General features: G+C 57.2%; 3 protein-coding genes across 3 annotated transcripts; 1 reads left to right on the top strand and 2 right to left on the bottom strand.

The window, feature by feature from the left end:
* Positions 1 to 878: 878 nt before the first annotated feature.
* Positions 879 to 3,848, bottom strand: VPS25 (vacuolar protein sorting 25 homolog). The gene is made up of 6 exons (XM_066566909.1): positions 3,757 to 3,848; positions 3,464 to 3,609; positions 3,334 to 3,387; positions 2,286 to 2,374; positions 2,036 to 2,111; positions 879 to 1,502 (listed from the first exon to the last, which is right to left on the bottom strand). Exons 1-6 carry the CDS (start codon positions 3,801 to 3,803, stop codon positions 1,390 to 1,392), a joined length of 525 nt encoding a protein of 174 aa, XP_066423006.1. The 5' UTR covers positions 3,804 to 3,848; the 3' UTR covers positions 879 to 1,389.
* A 319-nt stretch (positions 3,849 to 4,167) lies between these two features.
* RAMP2 (receptor activity modifying protein 2) lies at positions 4,168 to 6,927 on the bottom strand. The gene is made up of 4 exons (XM_066567000.1): positions 6,801 to 6,927; positions 5,756 to 5,866; positions 5,290 to 5,392; positions 4,168 to 4,553 (listed from the first exon to the last, which is right to left on the bottom strand). The coding sequence occupies exons 1-4, from the start codon at positions 6,859 to 6,861 to the stop codon at positions 4,298 to 4,300; spliced, it is 531 nt and encodes a 176-aa protein (XP_066423097.1). The 5' UTR covers positions 6,862 to 6,927; the 3' UTR covers positions 4,168 to 4,297.
* Positions 6,928 to 9,745: 2,818 nt separating this feature from the next.
* EZH1 (enhancer of zeste 1 polycomb repressive complex 2 subunit) lies at positions 9,746 to 21,992 on the top strand. Its single transcript, XM_066566925.1, has 20 exons — positions 9,746 to 9,809; positions 10,321 to 10,441; positions 10,775 to 10,903; positions 11,181 to 11,300; positions 11,795 to 11,915; positions 12,591 to 12,764; positions 13,629 to 13,731; positions 14,578 to 14,741; positions 15,506 to 15,597; positions 16,155 to 16,329; positions 16,718 to 16,914; positions 17,319 to 17,410; positions 17,943 to 17,983; positions 18,410 to 18,535; positions 19,028 to 19,206; positions 19,722 to 19,817; positions 20,166 to 20,247; positions 20,363 to 20,443; positions 20,546 to 20,634; positions 20,734 to 21,992. The coding sequence occupies exons 1-20, from the start codon at positions 9,799 to 9,801 to the stop codon at positions 20,788 to 20,790; spliced, it is 2,250 nt and encodes a 749-aa protein (XP_066423022.1). The 5' UTR covers positions 9,746 to 9,798; the 3' UTR covers positions 20,791 to 21,992.
* Positions 21,993 to 22,262: the final 270 nt, after the last annotated feature.

Raw genomic sequence — 22,262 nt, 5'->3', positions numbered from 1 at the left:
AGGGCCATGACAGAGCTCCCAGGGCTGATGGTCCTCAGGAAGAACCCACACCAGCCTGTTGTGAGCACTGCTGGTGCCTCTGCTCAGCTCACAAGTGCTGGCACTCAGGAACTCCTGCACTGCTGAGCCTGGCACAGAGAGGAAGCCTGGGCTCCAGAGCAAGGTGCCCACACCAGGGCAGCACATCCCACCAGGTCCAGCTCAACAGGCTCCTGCTACAGAGCAAATTTTCACATTTCACAGCCCCCAGAACCTCACCTCCACTGAGAATTCCTCAATGCTGACATCAGCTGTCAGGAGCAGGGGAGCCAGTGCCAGGCTGTCCCCAAGGGCAGGGAAGGACAGACAGGGGCAGCCTGTGGGGTGCAAGTGCCACCTGCTCTGCTGGACCCCCAGACTGACCTGAGGTCACTCCAGCACTGTCCCCAACCTCTGCCAGTGACATACAGACAATGATCAGGGAAAGGTGACCCTGCCCCAGCACAGCCATCCCCGGGGCTCACAGGGTCAGCAACTGCACCTGGCCATGGTTTCTGACAAGTTATCACAATTTCTGACTTTGTTATCACAATTTCTGACTTTGTTATCACCTAAAGCTGAGTCATCCCTCTCCCAGCCACAGTGGTACAGAGCTTACCCCATCAGCTCTGCACAAACCCAGGGGCTTCCAGCAGGCTGCACATGCAAATTTAAAGTAAATGTTGTCCTGAGAAAGGCAGCAAGGGTCCCCTTCTCCTTTCTTCTTGTGCTGTTTCCCACCCTGGAAGCACTGGATTTCCCTGGGGCACACAGGAAATATGGCTGAAGGGCAAAAATCTGGTACAGATTTTCTGTTCTGTCTCTGATGGAAAAATAAAGATAGATGAAAACAGCCAGGCTGCTCTATAAATACATCTCATTTTAATCACCTGAAATGAGTTCCCTGGCTTCCCCCAGCCTGCTTGGCAGCAAGTGCATTTCCTTCTGCCACTGAGGGCTTCCACAGCCAGTGCCCTGCTCCTGCCTCATCCCCTGGCACTGCAGGACCCAGGCACGTGTGGCTGGCAGGGACACGGGGGGGGACCCTCTGAGGCCAAGCTTGACCCCAGCTGGGGCTCCTTGGAGGCCATCACAGGCACAGGGAGCAGCAGCAAGTCCAGTTCCACTTCTGGGTGGTCCCTCCCAGAACTGCCTAGAGCAGCTTCAGCCTCTGGAACACATCAACAGGGAGAACAGACAGACAGAGGATCTCAGGATATTCCTAAGTCTTTGGAAGGGTTCTCAGACTCATCTTGCCCCGAGAAATCCCGAGGTGCAGCTACTTGCAGTCACAGTTTGAGGCCAGGCCCAGAGAGGAAGGCTTGGCAAGGGAGAGCCCAGACTGCAGCAGGGAAGGGGAGGAGGCTGCAGTCAGAAGAATTTGACTCCTCGGCCATCATCCAGCGTGATAATCTCAGCCTTGTGCTCCTGCTGCAGGGCCTGCAGGGCACGGAGCAGCGTGGCCTCATCCAAGCCATGAAACTCTAGGGAAGGACAAAGATCCCCATCAGCAGGAAGGAAAAATAACAATAATAACATAAACAAAAATAGAAAAGTAACAAAAATAACAACGGGAAGCAAACAGGTTTGTGAGGGGACTGGGGGCAGCAATGCTGAGGGCTCTCAGAGCACCATAACTCGACAGCAAACCCAGAGGGATGGACACACTGACAGGCTCATCATCTCTGCTTGGGGAACAGAGCCTGGAGGTCAGCAGGGACGAGCCACAGCAGCCTGCAAGGCAGAGCTGGGGCTGGGCTTGAAAGCAAAACACCCCACAGCACACCAGATAAAAATGTTAAGCAGTGAGGAAGGGAAAATGCAATTACAGAGGGGATGTCCCTGCAAAGTGATAAAAGCCTTTGGAGCAGCATGTGCCAATGGTGGGAAAGGGTGAGTTTGCACCTGAGACTTCAGAATATTTAATCTACAAAAGTGCAATCTGTCAATCAGCTGTTTACATGCTCCAATCCAGTGTGCTCTGAAAACCTGCTCCAGAACAGGAGCCCAGCTTTACCTTCATTCTCTGTATCATCTCCACTGACCAGCTCATACAGCGTGAACACAGAGTTGGTCAGGCCATTCTTGGACACCTGGAAACACAAGGGCAAAACAGCAAATTTTATCCACGTGGCTGAACATCCTTGTCCAAACCTCTCACACCTCCTGGAGTGTGCAAAACTGAGTGTGCAAGCAGTGCTCTCTCCCAAGTGGCAGCCAGGACCCCCCATCCTCATGGACACAGCCTGGCCTGGGTGTGCTCTCACCCATTGATAGATGAGCTTTCCCCATTCTTCTGGTCTCTTCCACATGATCAGGAAGCTGGTTTTGTTCTTATCCAACCATTCCAGGTTCCCTAGAAGCAACAGGGAACAGGGATTGAGGCAGAGAAGCCAGAAGTAAGGATTGTGAAAAATGCGTATTTTATGATTGGCTTTTTGCAAATATTAAATTTAATATTATATGTGTTGTGTTAGAAAGTGATGCTGTATTAATTCTCTTGAGTAGTGTGTTAAATATAGTTTTAGGTTATAAAAAAAAGTTAAAATAGAAACGATGCTATGTAGGATACTTTTTTTAAAGAAAGGACTCGCATTGAGATAGCAGCCACAGGACACCTGAATCTTTCAGAGAAAGAGAATTTATTGCTCCATTATCAGAAGAAATGAACTTCTTCCTGCCTTGAAGGCACCATTAGGATTCAGAGGAAGAAGTTGACACTGACCAGACAGAATCCTGTGTTTGAATGGAATTTGTGCATCATGTATGAGGTGTATGAATATGCAACAGGTTATTGTTTTTAAGGGTTAATCCTCTATTAACGTGGGTCCTTTTTTGGGCTTATTTTACCCAGAAAAAAGGTACCCGGACTGCCCGTAACTCTTTGTTTCTATTGTCTCATATTGTCCTAATCCAAATTGCCCAAATTATTATTACTCTAATTATATTACTATTTTTATAACCATTTTATCACTATTAAACGTTTAAAATCCTAAAAACAAGTGATTGGCGTTTTTTCACAGGACCAAACACGCAGATTTCGGGCCATGTGCCAGACACTGCACCCGGAGGCAGCCTCACAGACCACCTCTGCCCTAGCACTGAATATTGTTGTGTTTATAGAGCAATGGAGCAATATTGTAGTGTTTATAGAGCAACATTCAATGTGTGATTTCTCTGTCGAGCCCTCCCTTCCCTGCACAGCTAACCCTGCCCGCTGCACAGCCCACACCCACGGGACGGAGCCGCCCGGTGGCTGCGCGGGTCGGGCACAGGGGACGGACGGACGGACGGACGGACGGACGGGGCACGCACCATTCTTGCGCAGCTCCTCCAGCACCACCTGGATGGATTCCAGCGGCAGCTTCCCTGGTTGCGGGTTAAGGAGGCGTTGGCGGAGGCGGGGGGCAGGGGCTGGGGGAGGCACCGGGAGCACAAAGGATACGCTGGAGCCGGTGGTTGGCGAAGAGCGGGATGTCCTGGGCCTCCCGCACCGTCATGGCGGGCAGCCGGTGCTCCTGGCTGTAGGCCAGCGCCAGCGCGCACCACGCCGACAGCTGCTTCTGCCGCGTCTCGCCGTTCGGCTGCAGCCTGCGGGGCCCGGTCAGCACGGATGGGCACCGGCACCCCCGGTTCCCGGTGCCCGCGCTCCCCGCCCGGCCCCGCCTCCCCCAACCCCAACCCCAGCCCCAGCCCCAGCCCCAGCCCCAGCCCCGGCCCCGGCCCGGCCGTGCTCACGTGAAGAAGGGCGGGAAGCTGTACTGCCACGGCCACACGAAGCTCATCGCCGCCGCCGCTACCGGAACCGCCGCTGCCGCTTTCCGCCCCGCCCCGCCCCGCTTCCGGCCCGGCAGCGGGACACGCCCACCGCGCGGGGCCCCGCCCTCCACACGAGACCACGCCCACAGAATTCACGCCCACTTCGCCAGACCACGCCCTCTCAATGTGACTACGCCCTCTCGATGTGGCCACGCCCCTGTATAGCCCCGCCCCTCCCGCACCGCGTCCCGGTTTCGGTGCCGGTTCTGGTCCCGGTGTCCCGCCCGAGCGTTCCCTACAGCAAGGAGCTGCCGGGAGGGCGCTGGCGGCGGGAGCTGGCCCGGGCCGGGCCCTGCAGGGATGGAGCGGCCGAAGAACAAGCGCCAGGCGTGGGGGGAGAAGCGTTTAATACCGGGCCGCGGGGTGGGGAAGGCGCGGGAGGAACCGGCCGCCTCCGCAGCGCGGGTTGGTGGCACCGAGAGCCCGCCGGGCGGTCCGGGGGTCCCGCAGCCGGGCAGCTCTAAGCCTGCGCCTTGCCGTCCTTGCTGCGCCAAATGACCAGGGTGACAAGGAAGGGGATGAGGCAGATGGGTGCGATGATCATGGCCAGGAGCACATCTTCGGGCGGGTCGAAGTACACCGGGTGCTCCAGGGTGCAGTTGTGGAAGTAGATGTGGTGGCTCTGGAAGATGTACTGCTCGGCCAGGGCGTTGGGGTAGCTGTAGTTGAGTCGCTCTGCCCACCCCTCCAGGCAGTTCTGCAGCTCGCTGTAGGGCCTGGAGGAGAGACAGCGGGACACCGGCAGGGGATGGGACACCGGGGGCACACAGCCGGGCACCAGCAGTACCCTGGTGGAGCGCCCAGCCCCTGCCCCCTGCTCTAGAGGGTAAGGTGCTGTGTTGGGAAGGATGCAAGTTTGACAAGAGAGTCTCACAGATGCTTAGCAGAAAGATTTTTAAATGTAGGAATAGAGATGGAAGCAAGTTTTGATATAGAAGAAAAGAATTGCTGAGCCAGTCTTACTGGATAACCAAGGAGGCAAAGGGTGTGTTAGTTACAAGGGGTTTTTAAGACTTAGAGCAAGAAGATGTTTTTACCAAGAAGAAAGATAGCACAGGGAAACAAGCCTGCTCATGTTGCAAGTAGAAAAAAGGTCTCAGAATTTTCTACTGCAAGAAAACTGAAAAACAACTTCTAGCTTAAACTGTAATGTTCTAACTTAAAGTGACTGGAGAACAGTGACACGAATATGGTAATTCTCGTAGTTATGATAGGCTATAGATAAAAGTTAAGGTATAGATTGGTTCTACTGTATGAAGATGTTCAGCAAAGAAAAGTCTATAATGCATTGTAAGCAAAAGAAAAGTATAAAATGCATTGTAACCTAAACTAAGGGTCTCCAGGCCTGCCCTGGACTGCTGTAACATCTTGGATACAGTAAACTGCATTTTGAAGAGCCACCTGGAGTCCTGCATCTCTCATTTAGGCTCTTATAGTCCTGCTGGCCCGTACCTGCTGATGACTTTCCACTCGCACAGCTCCGATGTCAGCACATTCCTCATCAGGTAGACGAAGTAATCCCAGCAGTGCTGTGTGATGGCGGTGTAATTCCCCTCTGTGAGGAAAGGGGCTGAGCACGGGGCTGAGCATGCCTCTGCCCCACAGTGCATCCCTGCCTGGCCCTGCTGCCAGGTGACACCTGGCACCTGGAGCCCTGCCCAGGCCGGTGGCAGAGCCATCAGCACAGGGAGGGATGGACCTGCAGCAGCCCAGGGCAATGCCAGGGGCACAGAGGGAGGGCAGGCTGCTGCTGGCTGCCCCCACTGTGGGCAGTGGCAGGGAGAGCTTTGCGGCACGGGCTTTATTTTTGGGATGGTTAAGGGAAAGAAGGGATCACTCTGTGGCACAGGGCCAGCTCTGGCCAGGGCACCATTTGTCCTACAGTGCTGCCTGGCCCTTGCTGAACCCCAACACTCACCCATGGACTGGGCTGTCCCGTTGGACGTGGCCGTGGGTGGGCTTGTCGCAGTGTCCTGGCTGAAGCTCGTTGTCACGGCGTCCGTGTGACAAAGGCCAGGCCCCAGGAGCACTGCAGAGGGAGGGACACCGGGTGAGAGGGGACACAGGGTCTGAGGCAGGGCGTAAGGGTGCTGACAGGGCTCATTTTGGCACTGGAGCCGGCAGGTGGGGCACAGGGAGCCAGAGCCTGGCACATGCTGTGGCTGAGGTGTCCAGCCCCCCATATGGGCAGGGGCTAGGCAGGCTGCAGGCAGCTATCCAAAGGTTCAGAGGGGCTGTTTAGGGGCTACAAACCCTGGGCCATGCTCACAGCATGGGGACAAACGGGGACCCCCAGCCACGGGGAGCCAGCGTGGTGCTGCGTGTCAGCCGGACAGGGCTGGGGCAGGAAGAGGAAGCACTGGCCCCAGCCCAGAGCTGCTGCAGAGCCCCTCTGCCTGCCATCAGCTCCACACCCAGCACTGCCTGCCAAGGGCGTGGGGCACGTCTGGCCTGGCCCACGGGAACCCCATGGCTCAGGGAAACTGCCCCATCCACCTTCCACCCTCGGCTGTGGGGCACTGATGCTGGCTCTGTGCTGAACTGCCGGACTGTGCGCTCCTTGGGCAGCTTGTGGGGAGCTCTGGCACAGCTGGGCACTGGCCATGGGGCGCTGCTGGGCTGGTACACTGGCTGTGCTAAGGGCAGCCCACCCTGTCCCGATTTCTGCCCCTGATGGCCCCATCCAGCCCCCCTGCCCGGCCATGTGCGGTGCTACAGCTCCTCTCCCAGCCCTGCCACATCGTGGTGGGAGCTGCCCACAGCACCTGGTGCTCACCTGCCGTGCCCCCTGGCCATGCCTGCCCCATCTAACCTCAGCCTTGACAGGCTGGTCCCGTTTCGGGGTGGGCCGATGGGGGCGGGCTGAGCCGAGACCCTGGCCCCGGGCCCCACGAGTGGGAGGGCGGCCACGTGCGGGGTGGTTCGGGGCGCGGAGCCCCCGGGGCCGCGCCCCGCGCACTTACCGCAGAGCAGCAGGAGCCCCTGGGAGAGACGGCCGGAGCTGATGTGCGTGCGCGGTGCCATCCTGCCAAAGCCTGCCGGCTAACGAGCGGGACAAGGATTTCAATGGAAATAACAGGAAGCAACTCCTTTCCTCTGACAGGGGCAGTTTGACTACAGGAGACGTGTGAAAAATGAGATTGCTCAGTGCTGCTCTGAAGCCGCTCTCCCGGCGGGACCCGGCGCTGTCCCGTGCGGTGCCGGCCCCCGCGGGCATCGCTCCCGCACCCCGGCACCCACGGCGCCCCCGCCTCACCCACCGGCCTGCAGGATCCGCTCCCTGAACGGCACGTCCAGCGTTAGGAGGCCGCGATTTGTTTACTTGTGTATTTCTCTTTAATCCTGTCTGGGCTGGGTTGTGAAATCCCTCGTCTCCTGCGTGGAGGGCAGGCAGCCCAGCAGCGGGGGGAGTGGACGGGAAAGCACAATGTCCCCGGACGGGTGCTGCCGCCCGGCAATGGGGGCGGCAGGGGGACCCACGGCCCCAAAACCGCAGTTTCTGCTTCACCCGAGCACCTGCCCCATAGGGGCAGCCCCAGCTCCTGCCCATGGCCAAGGAGGGAAGGGTGATGACACAATCCACCCCCAGGCACCAGGCCGAGGAGGTGGGGAGAGGGCAGACACTTGGCCGACCCTGCCAGTCCTTGGCCCCAGTGCCTTCCTCCTGCTCTGTCCAGCCTGGCGCCTGCCTGACTCTGCCAGAGCCCCCCTTCCTGGAGCAGTTCCTGCCCAGGGGCCCGTGTCCCCCGCACTGGGGGTGACTTTAGCCCGCGGGTCTGCGACATTCCTACACGGGACCTTTCACGCCTGGCCGGGGCAGAGCGCAGCCCTTTAACATCAGCCTGCAGAGCAGGGAGCGGAGCGCAGGGCAGGGCAGCTCGGAGGGACCCTCCCCGCTGCGGATCGCAGCTCCCCAGCAAAGGTCCTGGCAGAGCTGTCTGATGCTTCCCCGGCTGCAGCAGCCACCCTCTGCGGGCGAGTGGCCACATCTGGAAGTCATCCCCAGCTCTCCAGTGCCTGCAGGGCTGGAGCCACTGGTCCCTGTTTCTGGTGGAGCCGGCGGAGCCTCCAGCCGGGTGGCAGGAGCCTCTGCCAGGGAGACACCCAATGATCTCAGCGCGGCCCCAGGGCTGGGACGGCCGCCCGCCCCCCTCCTGGGGCGTCCGGAGGGGATGGGCAGGGACAGGACGGTGGCTGCCTGCCAAGGGCTCCCCACCCAGCCTGGCATCCCCGGCGTTCCCTGCCAGCCCCCACCTGGGGTGCGGGGTCAGTTGTGTGGGGCTCTTCTCCCCCCGGTGTTCTCCCAGGCAGATGCAGGCACCTGGAGCCCCGTGCCCAGCCTCCCCTCGCACCACGGGACCCCCTCCATGCCCAGGGAATCCCAAGCTCCCCATCCCTGCTCTGCCCTGTCACCCTCACCCTCAGTCCTGTCCTCCCACTCATTAGCTGCCAGGACTGGGAGGGAAGGAGGCTGTCGCTGGCCCCTCAAAGACCTGGGGGCAAGCAGGAGATGGGCAGCTTCTCCCTGGGATTGGAACCCTTTTCTGGGCTCTGTTGAGTGTGAGGGCAGCTGTGAGGGGCACGAGGCAGCCACAGCCACACTGGGGGCCAACTGCCCAGCTTGGGGAGCCTGGCCTCTGTGCAGCTGGTGAAGAATTCAGCGTGGACCCGCAGAAAGAAGGTGTCGATGGCCCCAGGCCAGGGCAGGAGAGCAGCTGGGTTCCACTGGAGAGCTCGCTGTGGGTGCTGCGGAGGGGACAGCATGAGGCCAGCCTGCAGGGCTGGGGACACATCCCTGTGATGCTCCAAGTGTGCATGTGGTGGCACTGGGGCCTCCGTGCAGCACCCCCAGCTGCCCCTGCCGCACCCGCGGGAGCAGAGACACGAGCGGGCAGCAGAGCAGCCCTAGCCCGGGGAGCATCCTCATCCTCCCGACAGCGGGGTCCCTGCGCCCGGGCTGGGGCTCCCCCAGGCACCTATCCGGGACCCCGGCTCCCGAGCTGTCCGCCCGCTCCCGAGCCAATGCCCGGCAGAGTCGGGGGACGCCGGGCCCCCGCCCCACCGGGCTCGGCGGAGCTCCCAGGTACGGGCGGGCCGGCCCCGCTCGAACCCCGCAGTCACCCTGCCGGAGCCCCGGGGCAGCCGGCACTCCGCACCGCGCACGGGGCCCCCGCCGGGGCACAGGCAGCTCCGGCCGCTCCCCAGCGCCGGGGCCCCCGGGGCAGGAAAGCGGCCGCCCGCAGCCGCTTCCTGCCCGGCGCCGCCACAGGGAGGGGTGGGGCCAAAAGGACCCGGGATCACCGGGACGGCTCGTCGGGGAGCGTGGCCACGCCGGGCAGGGCTGTCCCGAGGCCCGGAGCGCTGTGGAACCGGGCGGGAACGGCGCTGTCCTACCAACGCTTCCGGCAGGACCGGGCCGGTCCCGCAATAGGGGCCGGGAGGGCCCAGGCACACCGGGAGTGGGCGGGCACGGCACTGAGCCGCTGCTTAACCCGTTCCCCGTAGCCGACAGGGGATGTCCTCCAGGCTAGAACGGGCCCGCTCCGCCGGGGCAGCCCATGCGCCCCGACCCACCGGCACCGGCACCGGCACCGGCGGCGGCGGCGGCGGCGCGGGGCGGGGCCTGTGGATGAGAGGGGCGGGGCCTGTGGATGAGAGGGCGCGGGCCCGGGGGGGGGGTGTGAGGACCGGGGGCGGGGCCTGGCGATGTTAGAGACCGGGCCCGGGGCGGGCCGAGGCGGGGTACGGGGCCTGAGGCGGGCCTGGGGCGGGGTCCGGGGCCGGGTCCGGTGCCTGAGGCGGGCCCGGGGCGGGCCCGGGGCGGGATTCGGGGCCGGGTCCGGTCCCTGAGGCGGGCCCGGGGCGGGCCCGGGGCGGGGTCCGGGGCGGGCCCGGGGCGGGGTCCGGGGCGGGCCGGCGCGCGCGCAGTGTGGCGGGGGCGCGCGGCCTCCCCCTGTCGCGATGGCCGAGCAGTGAGTGCGGGCGGGGCCGGGGGGTCCCGGGCGTTCCCGGGGGGTTGCGGGTCCCCGCGGTACCAGCCGGGCCCGCTGGGGCAGGGAGTTGCGGGGCTCGGGCCCGCTCCCCCCCGGCCCGGCCTCGGCTCGCTCCGGGTCTTGTTGGCGGAGCTGGGACGCGCTCGGGCCCGGCCGGAGCGGCAGGGAGGGCGGCTGGAGTGGAGCTTCGGCTCCCCGGCGGCGTGTCCCGGGGGAGGGCGGGGACCCCCGCTCGCCCCGGGGGCTCGGGGGACAGCACGGGCGGTTCTGGTCAGCACCGCCCCTCGCTGCTGTCCCGGGCCTGTCCGTGCGCTTCGGCTGGGGGTGTTCCACAGCCAGGAGCGCTGCAGAGCGGCGGCGTAATTTTGCTCGGTTTAAGTCTTTGATGGACAGAGTGTTTTTCCGGTCCACAGGGACGTTTTTCTAGTATCAGTTATTTCGGGGTTGAGCTCGCTATTATTTAATGTTTATTCTTTCTGTACTGTTTCAGAAAAATGGAAATTACCACTCCTCCGACATCCAAGTGTATCATGTACTGGAAAAGGAAAGTCAAGTCTGAGTACATGCGTCTGCGGCAGCTCAAGAGGTTCCAGGCAAACATGGGAGCAAAGGTACAGCCACAGCAAGGACTGGGCTGAGATGCCCCAAAAAGAATTCATTTCAGCTCAGAGTGTCTTGAGTGATACCAGAGGGTGTCAGCGAGGTGAATTGATAAGCTGTGCTTGACTTGGGTCAATGGGAAGAGATGCCACTTCTCCTCATGCTCTGTCTTGAGCTGTGTGGGCAGCAGCTGTTGCACACACAAGGCCATTGAACAAGCACTGGTGTAACTGCAGCAGGAGAGTTCATTTCCAGTTGGTTTTTTCTCCTTGCTGAACCTTTTCAGTGCTGTTGGAGTTCTCAATGGGTTTTCTTAAATTTTGAGACTCCTCCCTCTCTTTCAGGCTCTCTTTGTGGCCAACTTTGCGAAGGTTCATGAAAAGACTCAGATCCTTAATGAAGACTGGAAGAAGCTTCGAGTGCAGCCAGTGCAGCTGATGAAGCCAGTCAGTGGGCACCCATTCCTGAAACAGGTGTGCAGAGGAAAAGGGGCAGCATCAGCAAGTGGGGACTGCAGCCAGGACTCTGCAGGGAGCTGTGGGGATATGGATGAGTTTTTGTCTGTGTTGTCCATGCCTCACACTTCTGCAATGCAGAAATGGATAAAAAGTACCCCCAAGGCTTTTTCCTGTGATGGAGTGCACAGAGTGCATGTGGGGCTTCTGTGTTTGTCCTGAATTCAGTTTTCCTCAGGCTGTGGCAGCCTCCCAGAGTGGTTCCTCACTGACCTTCTCTGTACTTGTATTCCAGTGCACTGTTGAGAGCATTTTCCCGGGATTTTCAAGCCAGACACTGTACATGAGGACCCTGAACACAGTGGCACTGGTGCCCATTATGTACTCCTGGTCCCCCCTTCAGCAGAATTTCATGGTACGTGAGAAGCATGGGGTCTCAGTGAGGTCAGCATCTGATTGTTACACAGTTGGGAAGTAGCTCTTCATCCCACTTGTTTCAGGCAACATCTGCTTGAGAGATGATGGAAAATGCTACCTTAGTTGCTTGTTTTGTAGAATCCCAGCCAGCCTTGTGTCCACACTACCTCGCCAGGTAGTCTCATTTGCATGTGGCTTCTTGACAGAGTCACCATTGTTTCACAGGATTCAACGAGTAAATATGTTTTTTTGGGGGGGTTTTGTTTGTTTGTGTTTTTCCCTAAGATTTTTATTTCCCTTTATACAAAGAGATTTATTTCTTAGGCAGGTCCTTTTGATTGTGACTGGGTTACAGTGGGATAGCACTGATGTGTCAGTGATGAGACATCTGAAGCTTTGCTGTGTGTTGTTGGCAGGTCTGAGGGACCAGAGCACAGCCCCATTGGGGTCAGCAAACTCTGCTTTTCTGAGCTGTGTCTGATCTCTCTTCAGGTGGAGGATGAAACAGTTCTATGCAATATCCCTTACATGGGTGACGAGGTGAAGGAAGAAGATGAAACTTTCATTGAAGAACTTATTAATAACTACGATGGCAAAGTTCATGGAGAGGAAGGTAACCTGGGAGCAGCCAGCTCTGTCCCCTCCAGGCCAGGCTGGATGGGGCTTGGAGCAACCTGGCTTGTCCATGGCAGGGGTGGAACAAGATGAGCTTTAAGATCCCTTCCAACCCAAACCTTCCTATGGGTCTGTGATTCAGTCTCTTGCAAATATCCAAGTAGTTCAGAAGTCAAAAGGTGGCAGCAGCAACCAGCTTTTCTGTGGGAGCTCTCGGAGCAGGGAAACAGGATGGTGCCTGCTATTCTCCTTTGCAAGGGCACATTCCTGCCTTTGGGTACCTCACTCCATTTTAATGCCTGGAGTGCTCTGGAGCCAGTTCTCCTGTGTGCAGGGATTCACTGGCATCCTCTGGGATGCTGAAAATGTGCTAGAGGGGGAGTAGCTCAGCAACCCTGTTCTGCTTGTTGCCTCAGCCAAGAGTTTAATCAATGAAAAGCGCTGCCTGCCCCATCATAAAATTACCCAGCAGGGAGGAAGACAGGAAAAACTGGTGTGGCCTATCCCCAGATTGCTGAAAATGATCCACCACTACTGACTTTAGTGCTAAAATCCCACCTACCCCAAAAAAACTGAGAGAAGGGCTCTGATGGGTAGCAGAGCACGTAGGCTTGTGGTTTGCTGTGGTGAGAAATGAGAAAGATGGTGGCACTGCCACTTCTGTGTGTTTCAGAAATGATTTCAGGGTCAGTCCTCATCAGTGATGCTGTGTTCCTGGAGCTAGTGAATGCTCTGAATCAGTACTCGGACGAGGAAGAGGAAGGACACAATGATTCTGAGGCGAAACAGGAGGACGGAAAGGAGGAGCTGCCAGTGACAAGGAAAAGAAAGCGAATTGCAGTGGAAGGTGGGTTTGCCCCCAGAGAAGTGAAGATTATGTTGGTCACATTTCTGTCCTGCCCCTCCTGAGCGCTGGGCACTGCTCTGCTGCCATCCCTGGCTTGTTAATGTGCCAAGAGCAGTTCCAGCTTGACAAGTTCTGTAGCAGAAGGGAAATTATTTGTTCTCACTGTCTGCTATGGACAGGGGAAGAGATCACCATCTGAAAGTGTGGTGAGAAGTTATTTAGATGAGTCATCTGGAAACCCACTTCCTGTGAGATTAGCAGAGCTGGGTGTTTTCTGAGTGGCTGTGGGATGTTTTCAAGTGCTGGTCTGGCAAACACCTGTCAGGGAGGTGTGGGTGGATCTATTTCTGTGGGAGGCAGGGAGATGGACATTTTCAAATCCCTTCCAGACCTGCTTTCCATGTATTAGTGTTCCTCTTCCCTCTCCTGTGCCACCTGGAGCTCTTGTTGCCTAGAGGAAGCTCTGGTTTGTGGGATTTTCACGTGTCCTCGATGACCTTTTGAATGCTGCTGGGTAATTTTGTCTTTGTCCTTGGTCTGTAGTGATATGGGCAGCACAAACACCAACACTTCTGTGGATGTAGGAAAGCATTGTCTGCAAGTTCTGCCTTGGCAGAAACAAATAGTAATAGCACTTCAGAGAAGTTGGTGCTCTCAGCAGTGCATCATGCTGCACTGAAAGTGGCCTAGCACTGCTTTGGGAATACCTCAACCTGGCTGCAGATCACAAGGTTATCTGTTGTGCATGGGATTACATTTCTGTCTTAAAACACAATCCTGAGCATCTCTGGAATTGCTCTGTGCAGGGAGGAAAGACCCATCCACATCAGCTTGTCTGAAGAATTGTGTCTCCTCTCTTTGCAGGTAACAAGAAGTGTTCAAAGAAGAGGTTCCCCAATGACATGATATTCACTGCTATTTCTTCCATGTTTCCTGAGTATGGCTTCCCAGAGGATATGAAAGAAAGGTAGAAAATTCCTGCACTGTTGTCTGTTCCTTTTCTTAGCAAGAGTTGAAATCTTTATTTCAGAGACCAGCACTGTGGGCTGGCTGGGCCACAAAGCTCAGTGCCTGCAGGCTCTGTGAGCAGAGTGTGTTTTGAGTGTTACAAGCTGCAGTTTGGTCTTGAGGTACCTTCTCAGGACTTCTGCTGCTCAGAGTGACCCCCAGATGTGGTAGAAATTCTCTTTTCCCAGCCCGGCAGTCAAAGAAGGAGTCAGAACTCTTCTATTCTCATTCTCGAGATTGTTTATTGTTTCTTATCTATAAAATTCTTTCTTTGGCCTGCCGAGGTCCGTTCAGCAGGTCAGACAGAGGCACACTGGTGTTATCTTTTTATATTAAAAACTATGTGTACATTATTTACCATAACTTCCCAATACCTATCACCTATGTTAGACAGTGAGCTTCTACTCAAACCAATCCAAAAGTGCCAACATCACAGCAGAAGATGGAGGCCAAGAAGAAGGAGAAAGACTGGCCATGCCCAGATTCCTCCATCTTGCCTCCTGAACCCCCATTCTAAAAACCCAAAAAATCTATTTTTCACCCTGTGACAAGCTAATCATTATTCTATTTAGACTTTTGTGGCTTGTAGATCCTCATACAATTTTTTCCATGGGTCATAATCAAAGTCACAGGTGTCTTGAGCTCTGTGCCAAGGTCTCTGAGCCCCCTGGCAGGGGTTTGGGCAATGCAGGACAGCCAGAGGGATGTCCTGAATTCTAACAGTACCAGGACCCGGGCCTGATGGTGCTGTAAAGCTGTCCCAGCTGGGGAAGGCACATCCCTGGGTGTTTGTGTTTGTGCCCAGGTACCGGGAGCTCACGGAGGTGTCTGACCCCAACGTGCTGCCTCCACAGTGCACCCCCAACATCGACGGGCCGTGCGCCAAGTCGGTGCAGCGGGAGCAGTCCCTGCACTCCTTCCACACCCTCTTCTGCCGCCGCTGCTTCAAGTACGACTGCTTTCTGCATCGTAAGTGCCGCCTCAGCCGGACGCTCCCCTAGAGCCCTTTCTCCTCAGTTTTCCTCTGCACGCCTTGCTTAGTCCGTGCTGGAGTCTCTGGAGGGTGGTGCCTCGTGCGTTTGCAGTGGGGCCTTAGGAGCTGACGGGTGCCCAGAAGCCTTTTGTACAGACGGCTCCGCTCTTGGCTCCCACGGACGGCAGACCGACGCGCGCGGCCGTCCCCTCTCCGCGCTCAGCACGCCGCCTCCGAGCTCCCGGCAGTTTGTGCAGTAGTCCTGCCACCACCAGACTTTGCTCTTGCTTTGCAGAAGCTCCTCAGTGAAAGGCATGAATGTTTCACTGCCAAAGTCTGGACATGCCCCCCGTGTTTTGTTGCCTTACTGGAACTTACAGCTTCGTCTTAGTCATGTTCCTGCGGTTGGTCCTGCCAAAGCCTTTTGGATACTGATTAGCTGCTGTTCTCCAGGTCTTAAGGGCTTCTTTGGGAAGTCACAGGACTTTTTCCAGTGAATTATTTATTAAAAGATATAATATTAATATGACGTGGTCTTTTTGTTTCAGTGTGAAAGCTGATCCTTCTCCTTTGGCCTCTCCTTCCCAAGCTGCCTAGTGCCCCTTGTGGGTTGGAGCAGGGTTACCCTGTGGGTCTGGTCACCTCAGGCCCTGCTGCCAGGGGAACCCTCAGCCACACAGGCTCCTGCTTCCTGTCCCTTGCAGAGTGGGGGGAGACCCTTGGAGAATGCTAATAGTAAAGATAACTGTTACTTTTTCAGCTTTTCATGCTACTCCTAATGTGTACAAACGAAAGAATAGAGAGACCAAGATTGAGCCAGATCCTTGCGGCGCAGACTGTTTCCTGTGGCTGGTATGTTTCTCTGTCACCTTAGAAACCATGAGAGAAGTGCCCTGGCCAGCTGTGCTCTGCAGAGCTCTGTGGATCTTTTGCACAACTCGGATAATATTTTCAGAATTAGTTCTGGTCCTTGTTGGATTCAGAGGAGCATGACTGCAAATGCAGACCTTACCAGATGCATATTATAGCAGATCTCCAATAAAGATTAATTGCTATGCTGGCAGATGGGAAATTGTATGACAGATGATTTCTCTGGACTCAGTACAGTGTCAGAGAAATTAAGCCCTTGCTAAAAGGAGCAGAGCGAGAATTCAGGAGGATCCAGAGGAGTGGGCTGGGGGTTCAGGCCAAGGAGCCTCTGCTGACTGGGCAGCAATGCCAAAGGGAACAGAGTGGGAACATGCAACACAAGCAGCTGGTTTGGCACTTGCTGAAGGGACCACGTGTGGCCAGCCTCTTCTACCTGCTCTTGGTGGTGGCAGGACAGGGCTTGTCCCAGGGTCTGTGGAAAAGCCTTCCTGCATTCCCTGGTCATTTGCCACCTGTCTTGTCTTCTGCTCTGCTTGCAGGAAGGAGCCAAGGAGTTTGCTGCCCTGCACAACCCCCGATCCAAGTGCTCCGGGCGTCGGCGCCGGCGGCACCACGTGGTGGGCGCGTCCTGCTCCAGCACCCCGGCTGTCACCGAGACCAGGGAGGGCGACAGCGACCGCGACACGGGCAACGAGTGGGCCTCTAGCTCCTCGGGTATGGTGCCAGTCCTGAGACACCCCACTCCTCTCTGTGAGGGCAGGCAGCTCCTCCCAGCTGGAGTTCTCCCAGGCTCAGCTGGAGAATTTGGAGTTAGCAGTCAGTGTTCCCAGCAAACATGAGAGACACCAGCCCTGCCCTTGCTGCTGTGGGATTCACTGTCCTTTCCCAGGAAGGAGGAACGTTGCCAGGCCAAGCAAGAGCTTTGCTGGGACCTGCAAAGCCCAGAGCGAGCCCTTGGCTCCTGAGCACTGTGCCTGGCCTGAAGCAGGAGTGTGTGGCTGGGAATGCAGTGCAGGGATGCAGGGCACTAGGGGGTGACCACTGCCCCCCAGAACCATGATGGCCAGGGTGTGCTTGGCTTACCATGTGCCTTTCCTGCCAGAGGCCAACTCCCGCTGCCAAACCCCCACAAAGCAGAAGCTGAGCCCGGCCTCCTCCCAGCTGTTTGCGGTGGAGACGCCGCAGGAGCCCGTGGAGTGGACAGGAGCCGAGGAGTCACTCTTCCGTGTCTTCCATGGGACCTACTTCAACAACTTCTGCTCAATTGCCAGGCTGCTGGGGACAAAGACCTGCAAGCAGGTGGGTGCCCAGAGCAGGTGATGCAGGTGCAAGAGGGGGGCCAGGGCCAGAGCCACTGCCTGTTGATTTTATTTCTCTGCCACAAACCTCCCCACATCAACGCTTTTGCAGGAAGGTGCCATATCAACGCTTTTGCAACAGTGCTGCTGTTGGCAGAGTGAGCCCTTTGTTGCTGGCATTGTGGGTTCCCTCCCGTGTGCACTGTCACAGCCAGGTGTGCAGGCATTCATTTTCCAGGCAGGAGGAGGCAGTGTGCCATAGGCAGGAAAATGGGGCAGAGCTGCTGCTCTCTCAGCCCAGGCCTGTGAGCCTTGCTGTGCTTACTCACACTCTCCTTATGCTTTTGATAAAACAACTTCAGTGCACTGAACTTGTTTCTTCTTTTTGCTTGTGTTCTTTGGTAGGTCTTTCAGTTTGCAGTGAAGGAATCGCTTATAACGAAACTGCCAACAAATGAGTTAATGAATCCATCCCAGAAGAAGAAAAGGAAGCACAGGCAAGTGTTGGACAAGCTTGTTTTGTTCTTAAAATGCAACCAGATCCTCTGCTTTTTGTGCCAGCGCATTCCTGGTAATCCCCATCTGGCTCCCATCTGTGTGCACGTCCTGCTGTCACATGGACTGCTGCTGCTGGGTGCTGGCCCTGGCCCAGCTCCAGGGCTGCTGCTCTGCCTGGGGGCTCAGTGGCCCTGCAGCCCCAGGCTCAGCTCGAGGATAGGGCAGCACAGGCTGCTAGTCCTGGTGCCACTTCCCTAAGAGCAGCCTCTGCCTCAGCTCCCTGACCTGTAACCCACTTTGTGTGTTGATCTCAGTGTGTCCAATATTATTCTGGCTCTAGTGTTTGGCTTAAAGAGCTCCTGCTGCAGCTGCATCACTCTCATCTCTCTCCACTTTATGATGGCTGCTGATCATTAATGCATGAATCTGCCAGGCCCATCTCTGCTGTGCTGGCTGCTGGTGCTGAGCAGTGCTGGCTTGCTCTCCCTGATGGCTTACACATCCTCTCAACCTTCTCTGCTCCCTTTGCAGGCTGTGGGCTGCACACTGCAGGAAGATCCAGCTGAAGAAAGGTAGAGTTGGCTGTGGCTGTGTCATGGGAGGTTTGCAAAGGTTCAGTTTTCCAGCAGGGTGGCCGTGTCCTGCTCACCAGCCTGGCAGGTTGGCATTGCTGAGGGGAGTGACTGCCCCTGGCCAGGCTCCTTGGGGTGCCAGGGGCATCATGGCCATCCCAGTGCCCACTGGAGCTGCATGTGCAGCAGGGTTTGCTGCAGCCAGGGGAGGCTGAGGGCAGTGTGCAGCCCTGCTGTGGACTGGGCTGTGGTCAGTGAGCCCAGCCATGTGTGTGTCTGTGGGAGCTGGCTGCTGCCAGGCTCCCTGCCCAGTGCAGGCAGATGGGCAGCTTGCACCTTCTTGGCTCCAGTGCCCTGCACTTGCTGCTTTGAAAAGGTTCCTGCAACATTCAGCTTCCAATCTTGGCATTTCTCTTCTTGTTCTAGATAATTCACCAACCCAGGTGTACAACTACCAGCCCTGTGACCACCCTGAGCATCCCTGTGACAGCTCCTGCCCTTGCATCATGACTCAGAATTTCTGTGAGAAGTTCTGCCAGTGCAACCCTGACTGTAAGAAGAGGTCAAGGACTATTGGGCAGGAAAACAGCCAGCTCTCCTGGCACAGAGCACAGGGAGGGTGCAGAGCTGGGGCTTGCTGGGTGCCTACTTTATTCCTGCACTTGCTGCTCTGTCCATCCACAGCAGTTCTGTTAGCTAAGGTCCAAAAGGAGATGGTTCTGTGCTGCCATGCAGCTGTTGGCAGCTGAGACACTCCTGCTAGTGCTCATCCCTGTGTCTGTATCCTGTGGGTGCTGCTGCTGGTCCCCTGTGAGCAGGATGAGCCTCCAGCAGCTAGGCTGGGCATTGGGTCCCTGCTCTGCCATGTTTGTTTATCCTATCTGGGCTTCCATTCCCAGCTCTGCAGTGGAGAAAACAGCCAGACTTTATTCTGTCCCTGCTCAAGATCTGGCTGGGGAGGAGCAGTTGGGGCAGAGAGCCTGCATGGTGCCCCTGTTCTGTTCCAAAGCTCACAGTGCAAACCCACTGTGTGTGTTGCTGCAGGTCAGAACCGCTTCCCAGGCTGCCGCTGCAAGACCCAGTGCAACACCAAGCAGTGCCCCTGCTACCTGGCTGTGAGGGAGTGTGACCCTGACCTCTGCCTCACCTGTGGGGCTTCAGAGCACTGGGACTGCAAGGTGGTCTCCTGCAAGAACTGCAGCATCCAGCGAGGCCTCAAAAAGGTATTGACAGCAGCGCGGCCGGGGCTGCCTCAGGGCAGAGCTGACACACAGCTGCTGCTGCTGTGTGTGGGGTGGGGGGAGCAGCTTTCCTGGAGCTGCCAGAGTCTAGAAAAGAAGCTGCTCTGCTCTGGGCCTCTGCAGCACTTACTCTGGAGTAGGGATTGTAGATGGAAAAATCAGGAGGGATTGTGGATGTCAAAGTCAGGAGATGGGAGTGAGGAATGGTGAGAGCAGAGGAGTGTATAAATTGGCTCTAGAGAAAGATTTAGTCTTGAATTCTGTTGGTCAGAGCAAGGAATTGAGCATTTAAAAAAAAGGGAAATTCAGAGAAAATCACAAATCAGTGTGTGTCAGGTCCTGAGCAGCTCCATGTAAGGGTGTAAGTCTGTAGGGAGCTGTGTCACCATAACAAAGGGATGCTGGATGGACACTGGCTCCCTGCTGCCCCCCTGACCTGTGTTTTGTGAAGTGCTGTAGCTGCCAACTCTCCCCATTTCCTTTCATTTTGGTTCCAGCATTTGTTGCTGGCCCCATCAGACGTGGCTGGCTGGGGGACATTCATCAAGGAGGCAGTGCAGAAGAACGAGTTCATCTCCGAGTACTGCGGGGAGGTCAGTGCTGTGCTGGGGCTGCTGGCCAGGCACACGGGGGCTGTGTGTGGTGGGAGAGCTTCCTTTGGCTGCAGGGTCAGCTGCCTTCCCTGGCTCAGCTGCACCCATGGGCTCTGACCAGGTCTGGAGATGGAGCCCTGTGCTGTCTTGTCTCAGTACCTCTGGCCCTCCACTGTGGAGGAGTGTGTGCTGCTGCCTGAGAGCCCTGCTCTGGCCCTGCCCCATCCCTGGGAGCCCTGGCAAGCTCCTGAGGTGGGAGGGAGAGCAGGGGGGTGTTTCCAGGTGGGAGCCCTGGAACCTGGCTCAGCCCTCAGCTGCTGAGTCTCTCAAGGTGATCTCCCTCTACAGCTCATTTCGCAGGATGAGGCTGACAGGCGAGGAAAGGTCTACGACAAGTACATGTCCAGCTTCCTCTTCAACCTCAACAATGGTAACTTCCTGAGGTTTCCAGGGGTGAAGAGGCCAGGTGGGCATGCTCAGCCCACCTCTTGCCTGGTGACAGGCCTGGCCTTACACCATGGTTTCCTTATCTTTTTTTTAAATAGATTTTGTTGTTGACGCTACTCGCAAAGGAAATAAAATCCGCTTTGCCAACCACTCAGTGAACCCCAACTGCTATGCGAAAGGTGAGGTCCCCCTGCCCAACCAGGCCAGGCAGGACATGGTGCTGTGAGAGCTCCAGCCCAAGCTGGGGCTGCACATCTCTGATGCTGCATCTCTGGTTGCAGTTGTGATGGTGAACGGAGACCACCGCATTGGCATCTTCGCCAAGAGAGCCATCCAGGCAGGAGAGGAGCTCTTCTTTGACTACAGGTACCTGGGCCAGCAGCAACCTTGGCCTGCAGGGTTGACCCCACCTCTGTGCAGGTTTGTGGGGGGAGCATTGCTGCAGCCATGATTTCTGTCCTGCAGGTACAGCCAGGCGGATGCCCTGAAGTATGTGGGCATAGAGAGGGAGACGGACATCATCTAAGCTCCGGGGTGGTTCTGGCACACCTTGCTGCTGCACCTTGTAAGCAATGCCATGTTTGCTTCACGCTGACATGACTGCTGCTGTTCCTGCTGCTGTGTGTGTCACAAGTGCTACTTTCCATCCAGACACCAGAGGGACTCGGGGCAGGAGTGTAAGCAGCCCCTGGGCCGTGGCTGTCCCAGGGTGGTCTCCCCTCTGCCCCAGCTGGCTGGGAAATGGGGACTGCCCAGCTGTGGCTGGAGTGGCACCAAGGGATGCCTGGGGATGGGAGAGCAGCACTATGCAATATGATACTTTGAGTAGGGGTGCCACTGAGCTGGGTAGAGGATGATGTTAAAATCCCTGCCTGTTGTGACCCAGGGAGGGTTTCTCAGAAACCTTCCTTGGGCTTTGTGACCCCCTGGCCCTGGGAATAAAGGGGAAATATTCTCTGGCAGGGTGAGATTTAGCCTTGCACTCCATGCAAAAAGGAAAGAAAAAAGCACTTTAAACTAATCCTCAACTTGTGGCTGGGCCCTGTATTTTGGGGTGGAGGGACTGCAGGCATCCCAGGTGTCCTGCATCTGTCAGCACCTTTGCTGGGATGTTGCTCCAGGGCTGGGACAGGGCAGGCTGGATGGGGCTGGGCTGACCTGAAGGTTGGGGCTGTCCCCTGAGAGCCACATACGGCACCAGCCTCCTGCCTGGCCTGGTGCTGGGTGCTGGGCTGTGCTCCCACTGCCCAGGGCTGGGTTTCCAGGATGACATGGGGAGCCTGACTGAGCCCTGACCTGGCTCCAGGCCCCCAGCCCGCTCCCAGCTTATTTAGTCCAGGAGCACACAGAGGTGCTGGGTTTGCCTGGGAGCCAAGCCCTCCCTGGCCCAGCCCTCACCATACTTTCCCAGGCCCCTGCCACGGCAGGCCAGGCTGTCTGTCTGTCCTTCCCATTGTCCATGATGGGCCCCTGGAGCATGGAGGTGTTTAGGTCTGTCTGGAGCAGTGCTTGTATCCCAGCACCTGCCTGAGCCTCGCTCCCTGCCACCTCCATCCACCCAGCTCCTGCCAGCCCTGCTCTTGCCTAAGCGTCTTCTGCCACTTTGGCCATATCTGCACTATGCCAGGCTTGTGTCTGTGGTTTGTTGACGGTGAATAATGGTAATAATAATGCACTTTAAATAACATGGCTTGTAGCCTTTGTCATAATAAAGTGGTAGCAAAGATCCTTCCCTGCTCCTGGCCTCTGTTACCCTGGGCACCAGCCTGTCCCCAGACTGTCCCCAGCCTGCTGGGCTCTGCCCAGCTGTCCCCAACGTGGCTCCCAGGGTCCAGGGGGGACAGAGTGACCCTGTGCTGCCAGCTGCCTGAATCACTCTGGCTCAGGGTGGGAAGGGGGCAGAGGTGGTGGTGGGGAGAGCAGGACACGATGTGTGTGTGCAGCAGCAGCTGAGCTGCCTCCAGCCCTGGCTCCCTGCACCCTGCATCTCACTCTGGG

This window comes from Molothrus aeneus, chromosome 28 (genome assembly GCF_037042795.1).
Source record: "Molothrus aeneus isolate 106 chromosome 28, BPBGC_Maene_1.0, whole genome shotgun sequence".
NCBI classification, from domain to species: domain Eukaryota; kingdom Metazoa; phylum Chordata; class Aves; order Passeriformes; family Icteridae; genus Molothrus; species Molothrus aeneus.
Note: the sequence above shows the minus strand (reverse complement) of the source record. Positions and strands in the feature narration are given on the sequence as shown.

Excerpts from the sequence above, each read along its gene's own strand:
- VPS25 (XM_066566909.1), bottom strand. The coding sequence starts at position 3,803 with ATGAGCTTCGTGTGGCCGTGGCAGTACAGCTTCCCGCCCTTCTTCAC. Across the intron at positions 3,388-3,463 it reads CGCCAACCACCGGCTCCAGC|GGAAGCTGCCGCTGGAATCC; the intron begins GTATCCTTTGTG and ends ACCCGCAACCAG. Across the intron at positions 2,112-2,285 it reads GAAAGCTCATCTATCAATGG|GTGTCCAAGAATGGCCTGAC; the intron begins GTGAGAGCACAC and ends TTGTGTTTCCAG.
- RAMP2 (XM_066567000.1), bottom strand. The coding sequence starts at position 6,861 with ATGGCACCGCGCACGCACATCAGCTCCGGCCGTCTCTCCCAGGGGCTC. Across the intron at positions 5,867-6,800 it reads GGGGCTCCTGCTGCTCTGCG|TGCTCCTGGGGCCTGGCCTT; the intron begins GTAAGTGCGCGG and ends CTCCCTCTGCAG. Across the intron at positions 5,393-5,755 it reads CGGGACAGCCCAGTCCATGG|AGGGGAATTACACCGCCATC; the intron begins GTGAGTGTTGGG and ends CTTTCCTCACAG.
- EZH1 (XM_066566925.1), top strand. Across the intron at positions 16,915-17,318 it reads GGACAAAGACCTGCAAGCAG|GTCTTTCAGTTTGCAGTGAA; the intron begins GTGGGTGCCCAG and ends GTTCTTTGGTAG. Across the intron at positions 19,207-19,721 it reads TCCAGCGAGGCCTCAAAAAG|CATTTGTTGCTGGCCCCATC; the intron begins GTATTGACAGCA and ends TTTTGGTTCCAG.